This window comes from Marmota flaviventris, chromosome 9, assembly GCF_047511675.1.
Source record: "Marmota flaviventris isolate mMarFla1 chromosome 9, mMarFla1.hap1, whole genome shotgun sequence".
NCBI lineage: Eukaryota > Metazoa > Chordata > Mammalia > Rodentia > Sciuridae > Marmota > Marmota flaviventris.
The window spans coordinates 49,344,302-49,367,725 of record NC_092506.1 but is presented as its reverse complement, the minus strand read 5'-3'; the positions used below and the strand labels follow the sequence as shown (position 1 = coordinate 49,367,725).

The window sequence follows — 23,424 nt, the reverse complement described above, 5'->3', positions numbered from 1 at the left end:
ACAGGGGTTGGTGGGCGAGAGGGATGAATAGGCAGAGCACAGAAGATTTTTAGGGCAATGAAACTAAACTGCATGATACAGCAATGAAGATATGTTTTCATTGTGCATTTATCAAAACCCATAGAATATGCAACACCAAGAGTGAAGCCTAATGTGGACCATGGTCTTTGGGTGATATGATGTGCCTATGTAAGAAATGTGCCACTGTTGTGGGTTGTTGATAGTAAGAAAGATTTCGCATATGCAGAAAAGGGATACAAGGAGTTTTGCTGTACTCAGCTCAATTTTTTTGTGAACCTAAAACTGTTCAAAAATAAATTTATTATTTTTTAAAAAGTCATAATTCGGACAAGTGTAATTGGATCCCTATTCCGTCTTATTAAAAAAAATAAACTCCAAATCGATTGAAAACCTAAATGCAAAGGTAAAATTATAAACCTAATGGAAGAAGATATTGGAGCATACCTTCATGATCTTAGGGCTGTATTTTGTTTGTTTGTTTTTAAAGCAAGATCACAAAAGGGAAAGCCATGGGAGACATTGATGAAATTGACTAGGTAAAAGTTGTTTTTCGTAAATGACATATTCCAAAGGTAAACCTCTGGGTAACAGATAGGAGAAGATATTTATTAATGATGAGGTGTTCACATTAGAAAATACTAAAAATCAGCAAGAAAAGGATAGGAAATGTACTGACAAAGATTCTGAGTAGGTAATTCACAGAAGGGAAAACTTGATACATTTATGAAAAGATGCCCAAATTTTCTAGTATTGAGTTAAAACAAGAAGATGTTACATTATAACTGTGAAACCAGAAACAATTAGAAAGTTCAGTAATAACAAGTACTGATGAGGATATAGGGAAACTGGGAATGCTTGTGCATATTTGATGAAATAAAAGTTAGGAATAACCATTCTGAGGAACAATCTGTTAGTACCTGGTTAAATTAATATAACTATGCCCATAATTTAACAACTCAGCAATCCCATCTCACGTTTTCTATTGTTGAAAAACCAGGATCACAGGTACAACAGCATGAGATTTTCCAATGCAGCAATTTGTGGAGGCAAAGAGCTAGAAGTCAGAGAAGTGCCCCTCACTAGGAGAATGAATTGGCAAAATGTGTTGTATGCATAGTAAGGGACAGTAGGCAGCATTTGGAAGCAACGGATTATATTCACATATAGTAACACTGACATAGCTCAAACACACAAAGCCGAGTGAAAGAAACATTAAAACAAAGAACTCTATAATTTCAAGTGTGCATATCCATGCACAGAGAAACACTCAGAAGGACATTAATTCAATACTTAGAAGTAGGTACTAAATAGAGGAGGGAAATGAAATTAGCATAAGACTATAATGGAAGATTGCCTTTCTTTGTCCAGGAATAAAATTATATAATGAATTAAGGAGTTCAAGTGACTTAATTCTATTGCTGACTATCTTATAAAGAAAAGGAATTTTTAAAAACAGAATAAATACAACACCAATGTACAATGTACAATAATCTTTCCAGATCATATTTTAAAATTAAATGTGTAATTCAGATAAAGCACTTAACTTAGTGCCCAACACATGCTAAACACACAATAAATGACATCTATTAATGCTATTAACAGTATTCATGACATAGCTTCAACCAACCAATTAAAGCTGGCACTTGAAACCAATTGGATGTAGGCGGCTTCCCCCCAAAGATCAGTATATACTAAACCATTATATATTAGAGGGGTGGGCAAGTACCAGGGAGACCCAACTGCAAGCAGGCAGAAGAGTTGAACCAGCCTGAAGAAATGAGAAAGGCTACGGTCGTATTTGTAGTATCCTAGGAAATCGTGATGATACATTTGGGAGAAGGATGATTATACACAGAACGCATAAATAAAGTAGAAACTACACAACTTTGAACAACTTTGAATCTGGGAGAGTATGTATTTTGCTGTATTTCCTCCAAAAAGTTATTTTTCTTTTAATATTTTAAGTGGCAAAACTATAGCTGAATAACAAAGAACAACTATATAGTGTTTTATTTGGATTATTTCTTCCTGTTCCTTCTCTGAGTGGGACATAGGTTCTCTAGTGAAACAAGCAAGATCATCACCTAGTGGTCAGTTCCTCAAAGTGCTTACACAAGGTCTGGTCTCTGAGAGTTTAGATGTGCCTGTGCTTGGCTTGGTGTTAATTCAGTAAGCATTGACTGGGACTCTGTGCTAGGCACTATTCTGGTGGTGGGATAACACAAAATGACAGGTTTCAAAATAAATTATGGGCTGAGTGCATGGCACACACCTGTAATCCTAGTGGCTCAGGAGGCTGAGCAGGAGGATGGCGAGTTCAAAACCAGCCTTAGCAAAAGCAAGGCACTAAGCAACTTAGTGAGACCCTGTCTCTAAATAAAATACAAAATAGGGCGGGGTATGTGGCTCAGTGGTCAAGTGCACCTGAGTTCAATCCCCAATTCACAATAAAAATAAAATAAATAAATTATGGAGGTATCACTATGGAAACTAAGTAGTCCAGCCTAAGTAATAATGTGTTTTAATATGTTTATTTTCCAATGGTTTTTTGTAGATCATAGATGAAGAAGAAACCCAATTTATGAGTAACTGCCCAGTTGCAGTCACCGAAAGCACCCCACGGAGGAGGACACGAATCCAGGTGTTTTGGATAGCACCACCAGCAGGAACAGGCTGTGTGATTCTAAAGTAAGTAAACACAGACTCCTTATGGTACTCCATACTCCTTTCCTTGGTCTCTCCAGGCTTACTGGTGTGTTTTCAGAAAGAGATGTTGCTTTACTAGGGCATTGGGCAAGGTGCATCATCTCTCCACCTTCTCGTATCTCCATACCAAAATGGCAGCCTAGGCCATCATTGGTGAAGTGATACATAATGATCCATTTGCCTGAATCTGTTTTCATCCTATTTTATCCAATAGGATGATTCTCCTGGCCATTCTCTATCTTGCTAGAGGTGTAATGCTACTTAGGGTTGGTTAGGAAAAATAACCACCCAGGTGAAGATAATCTTTGATTTCTCCATGTGGAATTAGCACTTTTTCTTTTTTTTAGAAATCCTAACAACTAGAATCCTTAAATTGTGCTTAGGTTAACCTCCTTTAGCCCCCAGCTCCACTTTGTATTATCTTCTTTCTTATCCATCAAAATTCCCCTCTACTGCCACCTCCCTTCTGGCCTCCTAATCCTCCTCTTGGTGAGTTACATTAGATGATAAGAGGTATTGACCAGCCCACATCACTTTATTCTGAAAGGTAGCATTGTCCCAAACCAGTGTCTCCAAAATTGTGTGCCACAAAAGAATACTCTAGGAGATATAAATAGATGAGGGGGAAAATAATTTCTGCTGTCCAATAAGTTTATCAAATGCTGAATACTGGATCCCCTTATTGCACATTCATAACATGTCTTAGCATATGAAAAGTTTTTCAAAGTCTTGCCCCACCCCGCCCCAAAAATATCTGCTTAACTTGGTTTCACCCACCATATCCCAAACTTATTTGACCTTATATGAATTTCTTACATGTGGGGTGTGTGTGTGTGTGTGTGTGTGTGTGTGTGTGTTGACATTGGTTAGCATTCACTATATTGAGAAACAGCCACAATCTATTTTAAATAGATTTTAAAGGCTATATGGAATGATGCTGTGAATTTAGGATTTCAAGCAGGCAAATATTCATGAGTAGATGGCAGGGTTCCAATCCTAGCATCCAAGAAGTCATTTTTTTCATGGAGGTGGAGGCTGGAAGCTTCCCAACCATCTTCCTCTTCTTTAAATCCCCTAACATCTTTTTTATGTATTTGGTTCATTTGCCTAATGTGGACATTTCAACAGGCTTCCCACTGTGGTTAATCCAGCCCATCCCTGAAGAGATGCTGATAAGAAAGTCTCCTTCCCAGGCAGTCCAGACACTGCAGTTTGCAGACTGAGTCTGGCTTATAGAAAAAACAAAAAAAAAACAGAGGTCTCTGGAAGCATTTCACCATAGCCCAAACTCAGCCCTGTCTTGTCTGGCCTCCCTTGACTGCCATCCATCTGGACATTATTTGTTTCTTTCTTAGTTTAATGCAAGTTGAGCATCCTTCCTCAGATTCATTGAGAATTTTGGTTCTTGACATTAACCTACATCAATTTTTTAAATTAGCAATAGAATTTCTTAAATCAATCTTATCTACAAGCCACATTATTGACATGTATCTTATTGAAATGTGGGAGAAGGCACTGTAGGGGAGATGAATAAAAAAACACTGAAATGAGTATAGAGGCTGGTTCAGAGCTTGATATAATGTATAGCAAAGACACCAGCTGCCATAACTGGCATTTGGCAGATACTCAAAGGCAGGCAGAAGAGTGAGGAAGCCATGTAGTGGAAAAGAAAGGAAGGCTTCAGTCTGCTCCGTTGGGAGTTGGGTGGCCCTGGGAAGCTGGAGCAGACTAACTAGAAGAAGAGCATCTTATGTGATGAGCAAGGAGGGAAAATCTGGCTTCCTCTGGTTGGTCCTGAGTTCAAACTGGGGTAAGTGATGAGGGCAAAAATAGAGAAGTTGGCAGTCATTGATTGGTTCTTGATTGTTGTAGGTCAACTGAGGCAGACCCAGGGGCTAGAGTTCTGTTGTCCTTGTTATATAAAGTATATTTTGTGTCTCAGCCTGAAACTGGATTTCCAGCTTGGCTCTCTAGTACCCAAACCTCTATCCCTTGTTAGACTGATCACTCCACCGAGCCAGGGGCTCTGAAGAAAAGTTTGAAATTGTCAGGTCTGTGCAATGAGATGTGGCCCATTTCTTCTGGCCCACATCTCTGTTTTTTGTTTTGTTTTATTTGTTGTTCTCATAAACCAGAAGTATTTGATCTTTCTGGTGGAATCCAGAAAGGCATGCCTTGTTTACCCACTAACAACCAACATATGTGAACATATGTTGATCCATTAACAATTAATATATGGGTCTTGTTCATTCACTCATTTGACAGATGTGACTGAGCTACTATTTGCCCAGCCATCCAGGATGTCCAGGCCACCAAGACGGGTTCTTGGCCCTGGAGTTCTCACAGGTCAGATGGAGAGAGAGAAGAAAACAGCCAACACTTTCTATGTGCCAGGAATTCAGCTGCACATCTAGCAGGCTTTGGCTAGTGTGGTCTTCACAGCAAAATATCCATATTTTACAAAGGAGGAGATGGGCCTCAGGGACTTAGACAGCTTCTTGAAGTCACACATCTATTGAATTCTAAATTCCTTGTTCTTCCTTTCTTTCTTTCTGAAGAAGTTATATCTATAAGCTACAACTCTTCATTAAAGAAATAATAATTGAATAGTTAGGATAGAAATACAGTTATGATGTAAAATTTCCAACAATACAAAAAGGAATGAAATACAGAAAAATATAGAATACAGGAAAAGTGAAGAGTCCCTGACATCTGCCCCAATAAATCACAGTTTCCCAAACAAAGCCGCAGTAAATGCCAATTTGGTGTGTATGCTTTAAACCTTTTGTGCATTTATATTCGTAAAGGTCAACATAGAAGTACAGTTTCATTTTTGTGGGAATTTAAATTTTCACACATGGTATTGCACTGTACACAAATGTCCTGAACTTGAATGGTTTTTCCCTAAATAAAATAGATTGAGAGATGCCCAGATCAGTCCATATAGATCTACCTTTTTGTTGTTGGTGGTGGTTTTTTGGTTTTTTTTAAAAACAACAGTTACCTATAACCTCTGGTACAAATGTGTTAATTATTACATAGTTCATAAATAGATTGTTTCTAGTTTTTTATTATTACAAATAAAGTTATGATGAACATCCTACATAAGCTGCCTTGTTGGACAAATATGCAAGCTTTTGTCCACAGTAGATGCCAAAAATGAATCATGGAGGATGAACATTTATCATTTCAGTAGACACTATCAGATTTTGTTCCAAAAGGCTTGCCAACTTAAATTCTCTCCCTGTGAAACAAGAGACTTTGTTCCTTGCTGACTCAATAGCCCTCAACATTATCAATCTTTAAGATGTTGCCAAAATGATTATCTTGTATTCATTTACATTTTCCCTATTACTTGTATATTAGGAATTTTTTCATATTGTAGTACTCCTTCTGTGAATGGCCCATTCACATTCTTGTTCATTTTTCTAATAATGTGTCTTTTAAAAATTGATTTTGTATATTTTATTTTATATTATAAAAATATAAAATTTTAAAGTATTTATAAAACATTTTATATATAAATATAAGTTGTTTATAATACATAATTTTAATTAAAACATTTATATTTTAAATTTATTTCTGTATAGCTCAGATAATAACAAACTTTTTATTATAAACTTCAAATATTTCTCTTCACCTCCCTTTTAATTTAGCTCATAGTTGTCTAATCATCCAAAAACTTAAGTTTTGATTTGACCAATGGTATCCATGTTTTCCCTATGGATTTTGATTTTTTTTTTAATCTTGGTCAAAAATTCTTCTACACTCAAGGTTATATACTCCCAAATTTAAAATATTTGTATAGATTTTTCAAATAAATTTAGGTCTTCAATCTTCCTGGCATTTAATTTTGTGAATGATTGGTATCTACCACAATAGGAAATGGATGGCATGTTCCAAATGAGGTGCCAAAGGAAAGCTGAGAAAGGGTCTATTTACAATGGTGTGGACAAAAGGGTAATGATGGAGGCCCATACCAACCAGGCCTGAAGGGGAATGGGGAGGGGATGCAGGGAACAGGGCGAAGACCACAGGAGCCATGAGCGGAGATCTTTGATTTAGGGAAACAGCTAATATGAGGCGACCACACTGAGGTCCCAATCCCACCCCCTTTCTCTGCTTGCTGTGGGTTCTCCGCTTTGGCCTGGCCCCAACCATGAGGATCATGGAGCACATTGACCCAGTCCATAGAGAGTATCCACTCAGGCAAAGACCAAGGTGTGGAGTGTTATGTCTGGAGGAGCAAACCCAAAACAACACCACAAATGGGAAATCTAAATCCATCTTGATCCAAAATGGATAATTGTCCCATCCATTTATCAGAGAATATATCCTTTCTCCAATGCTTTGAAATACTACAGTATCAAAAACAAAATTTTTATACAACTCTGTTCAGTTCTATTGGTCTTTTTCGAATCTCTTCTTCTATGAAACCTACACCATTTTATAGCAAAATGTTGTTTTGATAACAAGTCAGCTCTCATTAATCTTTTAGTTCAAAATGTTCATGGTCACTCAAGCAGACTCATAATTCCGGGTTAATCATAGAATAAGTCTATTATGTTCAATAAGACCTTATATTGGAATTTTGAATGAATTGCACTGAATCAATAGTTGGAGGAAAAGTTGGCATTTCTAGCTTATGGTTTTCCAGTCAATAACGTGACATACCTCCTTTTTTTTTTTTTTTTTTTTTTTTGCTCAGGTCTTTCATGTGCTTCATAAAATTTTATGATTTTTTTTTCATTTAGACTGTTCATTCTCATGAGGCTTCCCCCACCCCTGCCCCATGGTTGATTTACAGTCTTGTTGCTTTTGTGAATGGGATCTTTTTTTCTCTTATGCTTTCTAAACACTGATGGTTTGTGTTTAGGAAAGCCATTGACTTTTGTCCATGACATTTTGATCCAGACAATGCTGAATCCCCTGGGATAGTTCTCATAGCTTGTTCTTTCATGCTTTGGGGATTGTAAATGTAAACAATCATATCTAAAAGTGCATACATATACTTTGTGTTTCTTTCTCACCTTTTAGTTTGTTATCTTGCACCTCTAATATGTTAGAGGTATTATAAAATTAGAAAATGGTATTCAGGCTTATTCTTTTTTATTTGTTCTAATTAGTTATACATGACAGTGGAATGCACTTTGATACATTATACATAGATGGAGTACAATTTCTCTTTCTTCTGGATGTACATGATATAGAATCCCACCAGACGTATAGTTATATATGTACATAGGGTAACAATGTCTGATTCATTCTACTAGTCTTCCTACTCACATACCTCCTCCCCTCCTTTCACACCCCTCTACCTAATCTAAAGTAGCTATATTCTTTCCTAGCTGCCCCCCCCCTTCTTATTGTGAATTAGTATCCGCATATCCGAGAAAACCTTCAGCCCTTGGTTTTGGGGTATTATTTCACTTAGCATGATATTCTCCAGCTCCATCCATTTACTGGAAAATGCTATAATTTCACTCATCTTTAAGACTGAGTAATACTCCATTTTGTGTGTGTGTGTGTGTGTGTATACACACACACCACATTTTCTTTATCCATTCATCTATTGGAGGGCATCTAGGTTGGTTCCCTAGTTTAGCTATTGGGAGTCGAGCGACTATAAACATTGATGTGGCTGCATTGCTGTAGTATGTTGAATGGGAGTACATTGTATTTCACTTTTAAGTAAAATATGTAGTAGTGTAGGTTTAAAATTGATGCCTTTAATAAGGTTGAAGGAGACCCTTTATCTAGCTAAGAAAGTTTCCTTCTTTTTCGTGTTGAAGGCAGTATTTGAGAAACCTACCCATCAGTATTCCATGTATACCTACCATGGGCCAAAAATATATACCAGGCACTGAGAAAGACTCAAAGTATAAATGATGATCCCAACTTTGAAGACACTTTCATTCTGGTCATGGTATAAATAAAAATTTGTATGCAAAAATGAGCAAACCCAAGACAGACATGAACAAGGGACAAATTAAGCCTGGTTAGAATTTAGAGAGGAGATGAGTGAGGAGTGGAATAATCCAAGCTGCTTGGGAGCATTAGCATTTCTATCTTAAAGGCAGTGTTAGAGTTTGGCTTAATGGATGGAAGGGAAGAGGTAATTCCAGGTGAAGGGAATGGACAGAGTGAAAACTGAAGTGAGAACCTGAAGGTGAGTGTGAACGTGGCAGCCCTGGCAGATAGCGAGCAGAGATTAGAGGGTCTCTGGATGCCAAAATTCATTGCTAAATCATAGAGGTCCTCCAATGTCAACACAAAGACATTGAACTGGATTCAAGGACAGCCAGGGAACCATCAGTGGTTGTTAAACAGTGGACTGATGCACTCTGAGGAAGTTTCACTAACAAGTTAATAAGGATGTTTCAATCTGGCAAGGAAGTTCAGAACAGATGAAAGAAGAGAGACACCAGCTTTGTCACAGGGCCCTGGCTTGCAAGAAGCACCTTGGTGTTGCAATGCTTGGGTAGAGAGTAAGCTGCAGACTCTGCCTACTGTCTGTGGATGGCAGCTGTTCAACCCACTTGGTGGGTTGCGTCTCTCTGTCCAAGAGGGCTGGAAGGCCAGCACACAGTGATTACCGTTTTCCTTTTGGCAAACCTGACATCATTTCCATTTTCCATTTGGATGCAAAGGACTTGAACATTTCTAAATTGCAAGCTTTCCAGGCAGCCTTCTTTAAAGGCTTCTCCCTACAAATGAATGGCCTGGGATGTAAGGTTCCCAATAGTGTTCTATAACACTGCAATACTCTTGCAGCCCATTACAGCAAAATAGCAACTGATGAAAAGAAAAAGCCCCTGTGAGTAAAGTAGATGTTTACAGGCTCCCACCAGAAGTCCTGTTCCATTAAATCTGACACGTTTTGTCTCCTGAAGTGATCCTCTCTTTTCATGAATTTATTATCTCTGGGTAGATTTACTTCCTGGAAGGATTATTCTTCTCCCGAGGACACAGTAATTTGGTGAACCAGTTGGGAAATTCAACTTTATGAAACAGTGAACTGGTTACCACAGCAATAATAGCCAAGCGGTCCTCCAATGTATTTGTGTGTTACAAATACTTATTTCATCCTTTTAGCGACCTTGTGATATAGATGCTAAAGAGGAAGCTGACACACAGAGAGGTTAAGTAATTTGCCCAAGGTCAGAGTAGATGACAGATATGGGTTTCAAACAGAACCTTCTATGCTCCAGAGCCTGTGATCTTAATACCGCACTCTGCCATCTCAGACTGGTGCCAGGATTTGGTTGCACCCTGATGCCTTGTCTCCCTGTTTCATTAGCAGCCAGGTATTGGCCATGGCACTTGTAAAGGTCTCTGCTGTCACTTGCTTTGCACTGGGTTGCTTGTTCCTAGACACTTCTCACCTTTCCCTTGCAAGATCCTCCTAATCTATCACACTAGCTCCTGCCTGCTGGTCCCTCTCATTCTAGTTAAGACTTGCTGTTTTCCTTGGCAGCTGAGTCACATCACCTGCCTAACAAACTCCAACAGACCCTCCATCACCTTAAGATGAAGTTCAAGTCCTGGTGAGAACATGTAAGCCCCCACCCCATGTCCTGCAGCAGAGTCCCCAAATGGCCTCCACAGCACCCCTCCCTTTCTTCTCTGCTCATTTCTTTAATAACATGCTGCGTGCCTCCTGTATACAGGCACTGAAGACTCAGAGGCTGTCTTTGAGGTTATCACCATCTAGGGGTAACAAACAAATAAACCATATCAGGTTCAGAGACCTTCATCTGCAGTTCTCAAATCCAAAAGATTTTTCATTACTTCTTTAGGGACAAAACCTGCCCAGAACAGGGTAGGAAATCAGTAATGCAAGCATCTCTCAGGTGCTGCAGAGTGAGGAAGCAGCCCTCTGGCAGAACTGGGTTCCATAAAATGTTAAGAAACAATGTATTTCTTGCCAGTGAAATAACCTATTCCTGGCTGCAGCCACTATAAGATCTGAGAACCCATTCAGTGTTTCCTGTGGCTAAAGAAACAAGTCAGAAATCCTCAGCATGATGCTCAATGTTCTTCAAGACTTACTCCAAATGCTTTTTTTTTCTTTTATTCTTTTTTGCAGTGCTGGGATGGAACCCAGGCCTTGCACATGCTAGGCAAGCACTGTACCACTGAGCACCACCCCCTGTCCTCCTTTACAGGCTCATTTCTAGGAATTCTTGCCCACACTGGACTCTGATCAATTTCACCCCTCTTTGTGGCCCGAAAGTAGGGATTGGTAAACCACAGCCCATGGGCCAAATTCAGCTTACTGCTTTGTTTTTTTTTGTTTGTTTGTTTTGTTTTTGTTTTTTGTTTCATTTTATAAATAAACCTCTATTGGAACATGGCCACATTCCTTTATTTACATATTGTTTAGGGATTTGATTTTCACAATACAGCAACAGAGTTGAAACGCTGCAGCAGAGACCATGTGGCCTACAAAACCTAAAATATTTCTCATCTGGCTCTTTGTAGAAAAAAAATTTACTGGTCTCTGCTCAAATGCATACTCAAGTGCTAGGGATTTAGCAATTATTGATTTTTGGCCTAGGTTGTTCCTAAAATCCAGCTGAAATATAAAGCTTGTCAAAGGGAATTAATTTGGGAAGCCATTTTTGGGAGCCCGAGTAAGGGAGGGGAAGCAATTTAGTTAAGTGTTATGGACTTGGCCATCATTGCAGGCAACTGGTGCTTGATCCCACTGGGGCCTTTGAGGAAGTTTTGTAATGTGTGTATCAAAACAATATACCCAGGGCAAAGGGAGGAAGCCACTACCCAGTGCCCTCCTTCCTCCATGGAACCAGGGTGGATGGCTCTATAAGCATGAACTCTTCTGAGTTGCATACTTGTGTTAGGCAGATTCTCAATACTTGCTACAGTAGCAGAAAAGATCTGGGACATGAAGCAAGAGGTATAGAAGGTGGGCAAGGTACACATTATGCAATTACAGTGGGCAGAGCTATTCACTGCAATAATGGTAGACATCAGAGTTGGACTGAGAGGATGTGAAGAGGTGCATAGAGTGCCTCCTGCCTCAATCCCTATGTTAAATCTTATTTCTAATGCGGGTGTTAGGGGATGAGCCTTTGGGAGGGTAATTAGATAATGAGGGTGGAGCTTCATGAATAGGGTTGGTGCTTTCAGAATTGGAGATGAGAGCCTGCTCACTCTGCTCTCTACCACGGAAGGTTATGAGAAGACAACCATCTGTAAACTAGACACTGACTAGACACTGACTCTGCTGTTGCCCTGATCCTGGACTTCTGGCCTCCAGAACCAGGAGAATTAAATTTCTGTTGTTTCTGAGTCATCTAGTTTATGGTATTTTGTTACAACATCTCTAGCAGATTTTTTTTTTTTTTTTTAGTATTGTTAGGCACTGAACCCAGGGTCTTGTGCATGCTAAGCAAGTGCAATACTGCTGAGCCACATCCCTAGCCCCTGCCCTAACGGATTAAGTCAATGCCCAATATATTGATTAATCAAATAATAGCATAAGTAGCTTATATTTATGTCTAAGCTAGATGCATTGCATGGCTGGTCTGAATCCTTATAAAAGCCCCACAGGATCTTTACTATATCATTCTCATTTTGTTGAGGAGAAAATGAAGGTTTAGAGAGTTTATATTCAGGTCAATAAGGCAGTTAAGTAATTGAGTAATGGAGCTGGGACTTAAGCCCACTTCCACCCGAGCCCCTGTTGTTGAACTAATCATCAACAAATTACACTGACAGAGACTGACTCCCCTCCCCTCCCTCCTCACTTTATTCCTCAGTTGGTCTGTAGGAGTAGAGCAGAGTCCCTCCTATAAATCAGGGGTCCCTGGATTGCCTATTGGGGAAGATGTTGTTCCCTAAGTGAGGAAATTAAATGCCATTTAGAAAAAGGAAAATGAGCCCTGGGACCTGGCCAAAGAAAGACTTATTAGTAGGAAGAGAGGGTGAGTATTAAAGAGGATTAGCTAGGGCTCATAACTTCACAGGGCTCACCGATTCTTTTTATCTAAGAGAAGAACAACACAGAGAACCAATATGGGGTGACAGTGTGACTTAGAGAAAAATGGCAGGTTAGGAGGATCTGTGATTGGAGTGACACACCACAATGTTTCTGGCATTAGGTAGCAAGAAGAACCAGAGCCTCCTTTGTAGTAAGTCAAGGGGCTTCACTTGAGGCAGGCTAGAATCTTAGCCACACTAACCAACAAAGAAGCCAGGAACCTACAGACAAGGGGTGGGAAAGCCTGGTCCAGCAAACTGGCTGACTCTTGGGAGCATTTGGAAAGACCAATGCCGTGGCTAAAAGGCAACATGTTTGCTTCAGGAGACACAGATGCCCCAGGACCTATCATCAAACAGGTGGAATCCAGATGCTAGGGGTTCCTGGAAGGCCAGCTGTGGCACATGTCCAGGGGAACAACCCAATGACAGCAGAGTTTCATTCAGCAGCTGAGATCCCAGGTGCAGGATCCAGCCCCTGGGAGGAAACTGGCAAGGATTAAACAAGAAGTACCAGCTGCCGAGGAGCAGGCGCTAGACAGAACTCCAGGCACAGCAGCAAACGGAAGCTCAGGTGGAAAAACTGAAGCCCCAGTCTGTGGATGGTGCCAACATGATGCAGACCCAGGGGGTGACTGCAACTTGAGGAGCATGCAAAAGCCTATGGCCCACCCCAGTTGTGCACAAGGACCCCACTCTGTGGCAGCAAAATCAGGTCCAGTTCTCTTCCCTGGATGGAGCAGGGTTGCCAAAATATTCTCTGCATGTTTGACCCTGTAAATATATTTTTAAATTGAGGTTAAATTCACATGATATAAAATAAACCATTTTAAAGTGATCATTTCAGTAGCATTTAGTATTTCACAATTTACCTAATTCTTAAATATGTCCTTCACCCCAAAGTAAAGCCCATGACTCCCAGAGCAGATTTCCCCTGTTCTCTTCTTCCATCAGCCTACAGCAACCGCCAAGCTGCATCCTCTGTCTATGGAGTTGCCTAGTCCCAATTTTTTATATAAATGGAATCATATGAGACCTTTTCTGTCTGGCTTTATAAATTTAGCATAATGATTTTTGAGGTTCATTCATGCTGTAACATGTATCAGAACAGTTGTCTCTCAAGTATCCATGGGGGCTTATTTCCAGGACCCCTCACAGATGCCAAAATTTGAGGATGCTCCATCTTCTTACATAAAATAGTATGTTGTATTACCTGCATTTAACCTATGTGCCTTCTCTTGTATACTTTAAATCAACTTGTAATGCCCAACACAATGTAAATTCTATGTAAATAGTTGTTATACTGTATTTTCAGGGAAAATGACAAGGAACCAAAGTTTATGTGGGCTTGATATAGACACAATTTTTTTTCAAGTCTTTTGATATGCAGTTGATTAAATCTGTGGAAGTAGAACCCACAAAGGGCCAACTATATTTTATTCATTTAAATAGCTATATAGTATTCCATCCTATGGATATTCCTATAGCTATGGATATACCACAATTTGTTTATCTCTGTGAACATTTTGACATGAGATAATCAAAGGATAAAAATAGGAACATTGGGCACCAATGAAAAAGCACCAAATATCGTAACTGTATCCTATATTTTTTTAACCGGATAATAAACATAGTCAGCATGTTTTTTTTTAATTGGTTGTTCAAAACATTACAAAGCTCTTGACATATCATATTTCATACATTAGATTCAAGTGGGTTATGAACTCCCATTTTTACCCCGCATACAGATTGCAGAATCACATCGGTTACACATCCACATTTTTACATGATGCCATATTAGTGACTGCTGTATTCTGCTACCTTTCCTATCCTCTATTATCCCCCCTCCCCTCCCCTCCCATCTTCTCTCTCTACCCCATCTACTACAATTCATTTCTCTCCTTGTTTTCCCCCCCATTCCCCTCACAACCTCTTATATGTAAGTTTTTTAAAATTTTTTATTGTTGGTTGTTCAAAACATTACATAGTTCTTGACATATCATATTTCACACTTTGATTCAAATGGGTTATGAACTCCCATTTTTACCCCATATACAGATTGCAGAATCACATCAGTTACACATCCATTGATTTACATATTGCCATACTAGTGTCTGTTGTGTTCTGCTGCCTTTCCTATCCTCTACTATCCCCCCTCCCCTCCCCTCCCCTCTTCTCTCTCTACCCCCTCTACTGTCATTCATTTCTCCCCCTTGTATTATTTTTCCCTTTCCCCTCACTTCCTCTTGTATGTACTTTTGTATAACCCTGAGGGTCTCCTTCCATTTCCATGCAATTTCCCTTTTCTCTCCCTTTCCCTCCACTCCTGAGTCTCAACCCTTCCCTAGCAAGGACAATAATGACTCTAAGAGTAGAAAAGGACACAGAGATTGTTCTACACCTACAATCCTGCATGGCTTAACAATGGGGATATGTTTGGAGAACTGCATTATTAGGAAATTTGGGCCTGTGTGAACATCCTACAGTGTAGTTACACAAACTAATATAGCCATGACATCACTAGGTGATATATTTTTATGGGACCACTGTCATGCATGGGACTTGTCATTAACCAAACTGTCATTATGCAGAGTGTAACTGTATTTGGTCTTTCATGGTCATGAAGTAAGTGTGAAACAGCGTGACATATTTCATCCTGTCACCAAGATGTCTTGATTAGATCTTTTACACCCATATGTGACGACGGTGTAACAGTAATATAGCATTCCTTACTTCCCCTGGAAGAAGCAAGGGCTGAAGCTCAGTAAGATGCAAATGATGCTCGCAGATGAGCAGAGATCCTTGATGCTGTAGAAAACGCCTTTCCTCCATCCCATCACTATTCATTCTCAACCACTAATCAAAGAATTGTCCCTAAATTATTTGCATCTCTACAAGCCTGATTGCCACAGAGAATACCCAACCTCAAGCCAGTGAAGAAATGAGATTACATAACAAAAATGTTCCCTACTCCCTCCATGATTAATTATTGTGGGTTGATTTCAGCTCCATTTTTTTTTTCTTGGGCATTTCTCTAACAGTTCACATTTAACAGCTCCTGGAAGCTGGGAAAACAGAGGAGAAAAAGCTCCTTTATGTCTTAGTTCTGTGCTATTCATAAATGAAAATCATTGTTAATTTAGAGTTTGACAGCTGGGGTGCATTTGTAAGTCTGGGGCAGCTGTCATCAGAGCTCCAGCTTATTTTTCAAACAGATGTTTAATTTGACTTTAGTGCTATTGCCAGTTTTTGAGGAGAAAGAGAAGGGGAAGCAGAAACAGAAATAATCATGATATTCATCATTTGGTTTCTTTTCAAAACATAAATCGTCATGATTAACATTGACATCAGAATTGCTCTAATTGCAGTTTGTGGGGGCAGGATCAGTTAGCTATCATCTCCTACATGGACCAAAGTCCAGTTTGCATGTTTTTTGTGTTTTGTTTTGTTTTGTTCTTTAAGTCAGAGGCTGTTTTGTGGTCATTACACCCAGACTCTGATCAACATCCCCAGCTACCCAGAGAAGCCTCCCAGAGGGCAAGGGAAATTGGGGAGTGATAAAGGACGGGTGACCGGGCCACAACCCCAGATGTATGCTGCAGAGCTGATGTGCAGCTCTGGAATCAGGAGACCAGTGAAAGCAAACAGAGCCCCTGATGCAGCAGCCGAGCTCTCCCACTCTTTCATATCTACCCTGCTTATGCGGCCAGGCAGCTGGCTTTGTGCGTGCTCACAGTGTGCAAATTGGTCTCAGTGTATAAAATTAAACACATCTGTGGCTCTGGGTAGAAATCTGATGAGTCAGTATGTACTCGATCGGCCGGCTGTTCCAGTCCACAGTGCTCAGAGGAATCTTCCTGCACACCAGCTGTGTTGCTAGGTAAACCCACTGCCAGGGTCTGCTTTCTTTCCTCGTCCTGTTTATGTGTGTGGCTTTCAGTGGTCTCATTTGGCTTTGGATTTGACTTTTTATGTGTCCCATCCATTGACAATGCCTCTGTAGTGGAAACAATACACGTATCAGATTTCTATTTTGTTTCTTGTACATTGAGATGGAAAACTCACCTTTCCTTCTTCATCAGTTAACAGCTTGTTATGTGTCATTCTTAAAAAAAAGGGGGGGGGGGACAAACTGAATCCTAGCTCTGCAATCAAAATTTGATAGTCATGAACCTCAACCTCAACCTCACCCAACCAGTGCGAGAAGCCACAGTGGATGCTCTAAACAGAAATAGATATGTTGGACTCTGAAAAACAACTGACTCAAAAGGGTGGCCCGTGGGTCTTTTTAGGAAATGGATTGTTTGAAGATTTTTAGTTAGGAAGCATTTCTTCCTTAACTATAGAAAACCAGACTTCTGCTAAAGTTGACTTCCCAAGAATTTAGGAGGAATTCTTAGGGACTTAAAATGTAAACCCCAAACCACAGGCTATTGCTACCAGGGGTTTGATCCCCTGGGTCTGCACTCTGAATCTCTCCCCTGGATGAGCTCTGTCTCCACTTTTCCTCCAAGCTTTAGCATGACTTCAGGTCATCCCATAACACCCATATCACAGCTGAGGCCAAATGACAGTGGCCATTCAGATGTGGGTGAAAACTAAAGGAGTGCCACCAAACTCCCCAGAGGATCCCCATACGTAGGGTATAGGTTTTGCTGCTCTCGGGGTTCACAAACTCAAGCCCATCTTAGGGGTTCCCTGCTCTCAGCTCCTCACCTGTCTCAACCTTGGTGGACATCAGACTCCCTACCTAACCTCAGGGTCTCATTTTCTTCCCCCCAAAGAATGCCCCTGTTCAAGTCCCAGTTGCCCCAAATTCAAGACCCAACTGCCTTCTAGACTAGGCTATTTAACATCCTAGTTAAGAAGGTGAACTCTCAGGTCTGAGATGGAGTTCTGCACGTCAATGAGTAATTCATGTCAGGCAAGTCATTTAAATTTGTTTTGGGGGACTGGGATGTAGCTCAGTGGTAGTGTGTGCTTACCTAGCAGGCACGAGGCCCTGGGTTTGATCCCCAGCAACACACACACACGATAAGAAAATTTGTCTATTTTTAATAAATACCTATAAACTGTACCTATTAATGTGGTTTAATATGATATTTCCATATAAGCTTATAGCATGCATTGATCAAATCCAGCCTCTCTTTTTATACCACATACATACTTCCCCAACTTCTAGTGACCACTAGTCAATTGAACTTCCATATATAAGAAAGAACATGAAGTACGGATCTTTCTGTGTTTGACTTATTTCAGTTCTCATAATGCCCTCCAGTTCCGTCCATTTTCTGAAACTGATAAAATTTCATTCTTTAAGACAGAATAATATCCCATTGTGTACAAATACCACACCTATGTGTAGAGTGCTGCTATAAATAGGAGCATACAGGCATCTCTGTGCTATGCTGATTTCATTTCCTGTACATACATAACCAGAAGCAAGATAGCTGTATCATATGATAGATCTGTTTTTTGTTTTTAGAGGAATCTCCATACTGTTCTCCCTACTTGCTGAACTAATTTACATTCCCACCTACAGTGTATGCATGCAGACCTCTTTCTTCATATCCTCATCAGCATTTTCTCTATTTTGTAATAGCGATTCTAATTGGGGCGAGATGGTATCTCACTCTAGTTTAGATTTGCATTTCCCTAGTAGCTAATGATATTGAGCATTTTTGCCTATCTTTGTTGGCCATTTGTAGACACTTCTTTAGAGAAGAAGATCTTCTTTTGAGATCACTTGCCCTTTTTTAATTGGAATACTAGGTTTTGTGTGCTCGGTTTTTTGAGTTCCTTATGTTTTCTGGATATTAACCCTCAGTCAGATAAATAGTTAGCGAATATTTTGTTCCTTTCTGTAGATTATCTCTTCAGCCTGTTGGTGGTTTCTTTTACTGTGCAGAAGCTTTTCAATATGATGCAATTTCATTTGTCATTTTTTGCTTTGGTTTTCTGTACTTTTTGAATTCTATCTAGAAAATCATTGCCTGTCCCAATGTCTTAGGGCACTTTCATGTCTTGAAGTGCTTCCCCTATGTTTTCCTTTAGTAGCTTCTGGTCTTACCTTTAGGTTTTTGATCGATTTTTAGTTGACTTTGATACAGGGTGAGAGATAGGGGCCAAGTTTCAATCTTCTCCATGTAGCTACTTCAGTTCTTCCAACACCATTTATTGAAGAGCCTGTCCTTGTTTTTTTGGTGTCTTTGTTAAGAATTAGTTGGCTGTAGATGCATGTTTTTTTTTTTTTCCTGGGATCTCTATTCTACTGGACTATTTTTATGCCAATAGGGTGCTGTTTTGGTTACCTGGACTTTGTCTTGAAATCAGGCATTGTGATGCCTCCAGCTTTGTTCTTTTTGCTTAAGTTTGCTTTGGCCAATTTGTAGTTTTGTGCTTCCATATGAATTTTAGTATTGTTTTTTTTTTCTAGTTCTGTGAAGAATGACACTGGTATTTTGATAGGGAATACACTGAGTTTGTAGTTCACTTTGAATAGTATGGATATTTTAACAACCTTAATTCTTCCAATCCATAAATATGGGAGGGCTTTTATTTTGTGTGTGTGTTGTTTTTGTAGTTTTCATTTTAGGGGTCTCTCAGTTCCTTGATTACGTATATTACTAGGTTTTGTTTTGTTTTGTTTTTGCAGTGCTGGGCATTGAACCCAGTGTCTTGTATAATCTAGGCAATTGCTCTACCATTGAGCTATCCCCCCAACCTAGGAATTTCTTCCTTTTTTTTTTGGTAGTTTTTATGAAAGAAGTTGCTTTTATGATTTCTTGTTGACAAATTTATTATTGGTGTATAGAAAAGCTGTTGATTTTTTTATACTGCTATTTTTTCTGAATTTGTTTACCAGTTCTAATAGTCTTTTGGTGAAATCTAGGTTTTTCTATATTATAGATTATACATATAGAATATTATATGATTATACATATAGAATCATATAATCATATGTATAATCATATAATAATATTATATCATCTTCAAACAAGCATAGTTTTATTTTCTTTCATCCTATTTGCATGCTTTTTATTTCTCTCTCTTGTTCTAGCTAAACTTCTGGTACTATTTCAAGTAAAAGAAACGAGAGTGAACATGCTGTCTTGTTCCTGATCTTAGAGGAAACGTTTTCGGCTTTTCCTCATTCACTATGATGTTAGCTGTGGGTTTGTCCTAAGTAGTCTTTATTATGTTGATATATAATCTTTCCATATCTAATTTATTCAGAGCTTTTATTATGAAGACAGACATACTGAATTTCATCAAATGGTTTTTCAGCATGTATTGAGATAATTATATGATTTTTTACCCTTCATTCTGTTGATGTAATGTATTATTTGTTGATTTGCATATGTTGAACCATCCTTGCAATCCTGGGATGAAACCAACTTGATCATGATATTTTTACTGTGCTGTTGAATTCTATTTATGAGTATTTTATTGAGAATTTTGCATCTGTGTTCATCAAGGATATTGTTCTATAATTTTCTTTCTAATTTTTTTTTTTTTTTTTTTTTGCTGTTGTATCCTTTTTTGTTTTGGAAACAGGATAATGATATAATGCTGATCTCACAGAGTGAGTTCAGAAGGGTTGAAGTGGCCTTTCTTTCTTATTAGCACATATTAATTATACAGAATAATGGATTTCATTGTGGCATGTTCATACATGCATGTAACATACTTTGGTCATTCCCACACAGAGCCATGATCTACCATTAACCTCCCCTTCACCCTCCTCCAATCCCCTTCACCCTCCTCCAATCCCCTTCCTCTTCTCTAATAGTTTCTCTTCTACTTTCATGTCATCTCTTTCCCCCTAAATTCCACATAGGAGAGAAAACACACTGTATTTGCCTTTCTGAGTCTGGCTTATTGAGCTTAACATCATGACGATGATCTCCAGTTCCATCCATTTTCCTGCACGTGACATGATTTTGTTCTTCTTTGTGGTTTTCTCCCTTTCAGTTTTTTGAAATAATTTAGGAAGAATTGGCATTAGTTTTCCTTTAAAAGTTTGGTAAAATTGACCCGTCCTGGCTTTCTTTGTCTAGACACATATTACTGATTCAATCTCTTTACTTACTATTGTTCTATTTTTTTTTTTTAATGTCCTTGTGGTTCAGTTTGGGTAGGTCATGTGTGTTCAGAATTTTGTTGTATCCTTTTCTTGTTTTGGAAACAGAGTAATGATGTAATGCTGACCTCATAGAATTTGTCATTTCTTCTCTAGGCTTTCTAATTTGTTAGCATATAGATTTTGATAAAAACCCCAAATGACCTTTGGTATTTCTGATACTAGTTGTAATATCTCCTCTTTACCTGTATTTGTTTGGGTCTTCTCTTTTTTCTTGGTTATTCTAAAATGTTGTCTATTTTGTTTATCTTCTCAAAGAACCAACTCTTTATTTCACTGATCTTTTAGTTTATTTTAGCTTATTTAGTTTATTTAAGTCTCTATTTAGTTTATGTCTGTTCTGATCTTTGGCTTGGTTTGTTCTTGCTTTTGTAAGTACTGATGATACATCATTATGTTTTCTGAAATTCTCATTTTTTTATGTAGGCATTGCTATAAACATTTATCTTGCTGCATCATACAAGTTTTGGTATCTTGTGTTTCTATTTAAGTTTGTTCTTGAGAAATTTTTAAACTTCCTTTCTTACTTCCTGGATAATCCACTGTTTGTTGAAAAAATATATTATTCAGTCTCTAAGCATTTGTGTAATTTCTAAAATTTCCTTTCTTGTTGGATTTTAGTTTCATTTCTTGGTGATCAGAAAAGATACAAGCTATGATTTCAGTCTTTTTGAATTTGTTGCAATATATTTGGTCTATTCTAGAGAAGGTTCCATAAATTGATGAAAAGAATGTGTATCCTGCAGCTGTTGCATGGAATGTCCTATTATGTCTGCTAAGTCCATTTGATCAGTGTATAGTTTAACTCTGATTTTTTTGTTGTTGTTGTCATTGTTGGCTTTTTTTGGTCTGGATGATCATTCCATTGATGAAAGTAGGGCATTGAAATCCCTCATTATTATCATCTTGGAGCCTATCTCTCCCTTTAGGTCTAATAATGTTTGTTTTCATAAATTGTGTGCTCTGATATTAAGCACATAGAGACATACAATAATTTTATCTTCTTGTTGAATTGATCCCTTGATCATTCTATTGTAACCTATTTTGTCTCCTAAATTTTGTCTTAATGTCTATTTTGTCAGATACAAGTCTAGCTACTCCTGCTTGCTTTAAAGGTTTCATTTGCTTGGATTATTGTTTTCCATCCTTTCACTTTTTCTCTGTATGTTTTAACTGGAGAGGTGAGTTTCTTAGAGGCAGCATATTATTGGTCTTTTTCCTCGGTTCAGCTAGTCTATATCTTTTAATTGGAGAATTTATTCTGTTTACATTCATGGTTATTATTGATAAGTAAAGTACTCCTTTCATTTTATTGATTTTCTACTACTTGTTTTGGATATTCTTTTCTTGTTCTCTTGTTTATCTTTATGGTTTGATGGTTTACTGTGTTGATGTTTGATTCTTTCTTTACTCTTTCATGTGTCTACTCATCTAGTGGGATTTATACTTTCACATGATTTCATGGTGATAGTTATCTTTCTTTCACTTTTGGATGTAATGTTCCCCTAAGCATCTTTTGTAAGGCTAGTCTGGTCATGAATTCCCTCAGTTTTGCTTGTCTCAGAAGGACTTATATTTCTTCATTTCTGAAGGATAGTCTTGCTGGGTATAATATTTCTAGTTGGCAGAGGTTTTTTATAATTCTTGTTATCCTGCATTGAAATTTGCACATATGGTGAATCAGGTGTCACTAGCACTTTTATGGTGTAGCCACCTTAGTACGCAGCTTTATCTTGAAGGTAGGTCTTGGAGTATCATTTTGTTATGCAGTGTTGCCTTATTTTGGACTGGACACCATTCTGTAGACTCCCCCATAGCTTCTTTGGCTGTGATTAATGATTTTGAGCATGGTGTACACTGTGGTAGAGATGAGGAGGTCGGTTGTCTCTGTGACCTATGCAAGAGTGGGGGCACTCTTGTGGTTCAGGCATGCATGGTGCAGACAGCAGTGGATGTGGGGTACTCACTGTGTGGCTATTGCTACAATGAGAGTGGTGGCCCTGTCAGGCAATGGGGTTTCCTCAGACACTACTGATGCCAGCTCTGATTCTAGCAAGGACCTCTGGCACTGGCAGCCTCCGCAGTGGTGAGGGGTCTGTAGCACTTGTCCTCCAGCCAGTCAGTGGTGCAGGCCCAGATGCCACATAGGGAGAGGCTCAAGTCCACTCCTGACAGCAATGAGTGGTTCAGACAAGGTGTAGGGGAAATGAGGTAGAGGAAACTGACTTGGGGGGCAGGTGTTAGAAGAAACTGTGGTGCTCCTCTTTGCTGGTTGAAGTTCGTGGCTGGAAACGTGACTGCAACAGACATGAAACAAAGTTCCTCTTGGCCCTCTTTGGCTGTGCACAGGGATGAAGCCATATCTGGAGTTTCTCAAGGTTTTCTCATCACCCCTTGGGCAAGGCAGCAATGGGAACTGTGCTGTTCTCTCCCTGACCTGTACTGACAGGTGCTGGATGCAGAACAGGGAAAAGGAGCACTGGAAACTATGTGGGCACCTGCCTTCGATCCTGTCACTGGTATGAGTCCACACAAGGCTGGCCATGCCC

General features: G+C 39.0%; 1 protein-coding gene across 1 annotated transcript in view; it reads left to right on the top strand.

Moving 5' to 3' along the window:
- The window catches only part of Spon1 (spondin 1), a 264,182-nt gene that overhangs the window by 66,044 nt on the left and 174,714 nt on the right, over window positions 1–23,424 (top strand). The window contains exon 3 of the mRNA XM_027942322.2: window positions 2,576–2,709. Coding sequence (XP_027798123.2) covers window positions 2,576–2,709 — 134 coding nt within the window. The remainder of the gene's footprint in view (window positions 1–2,575; window positions 2,710–23,424) is intronic.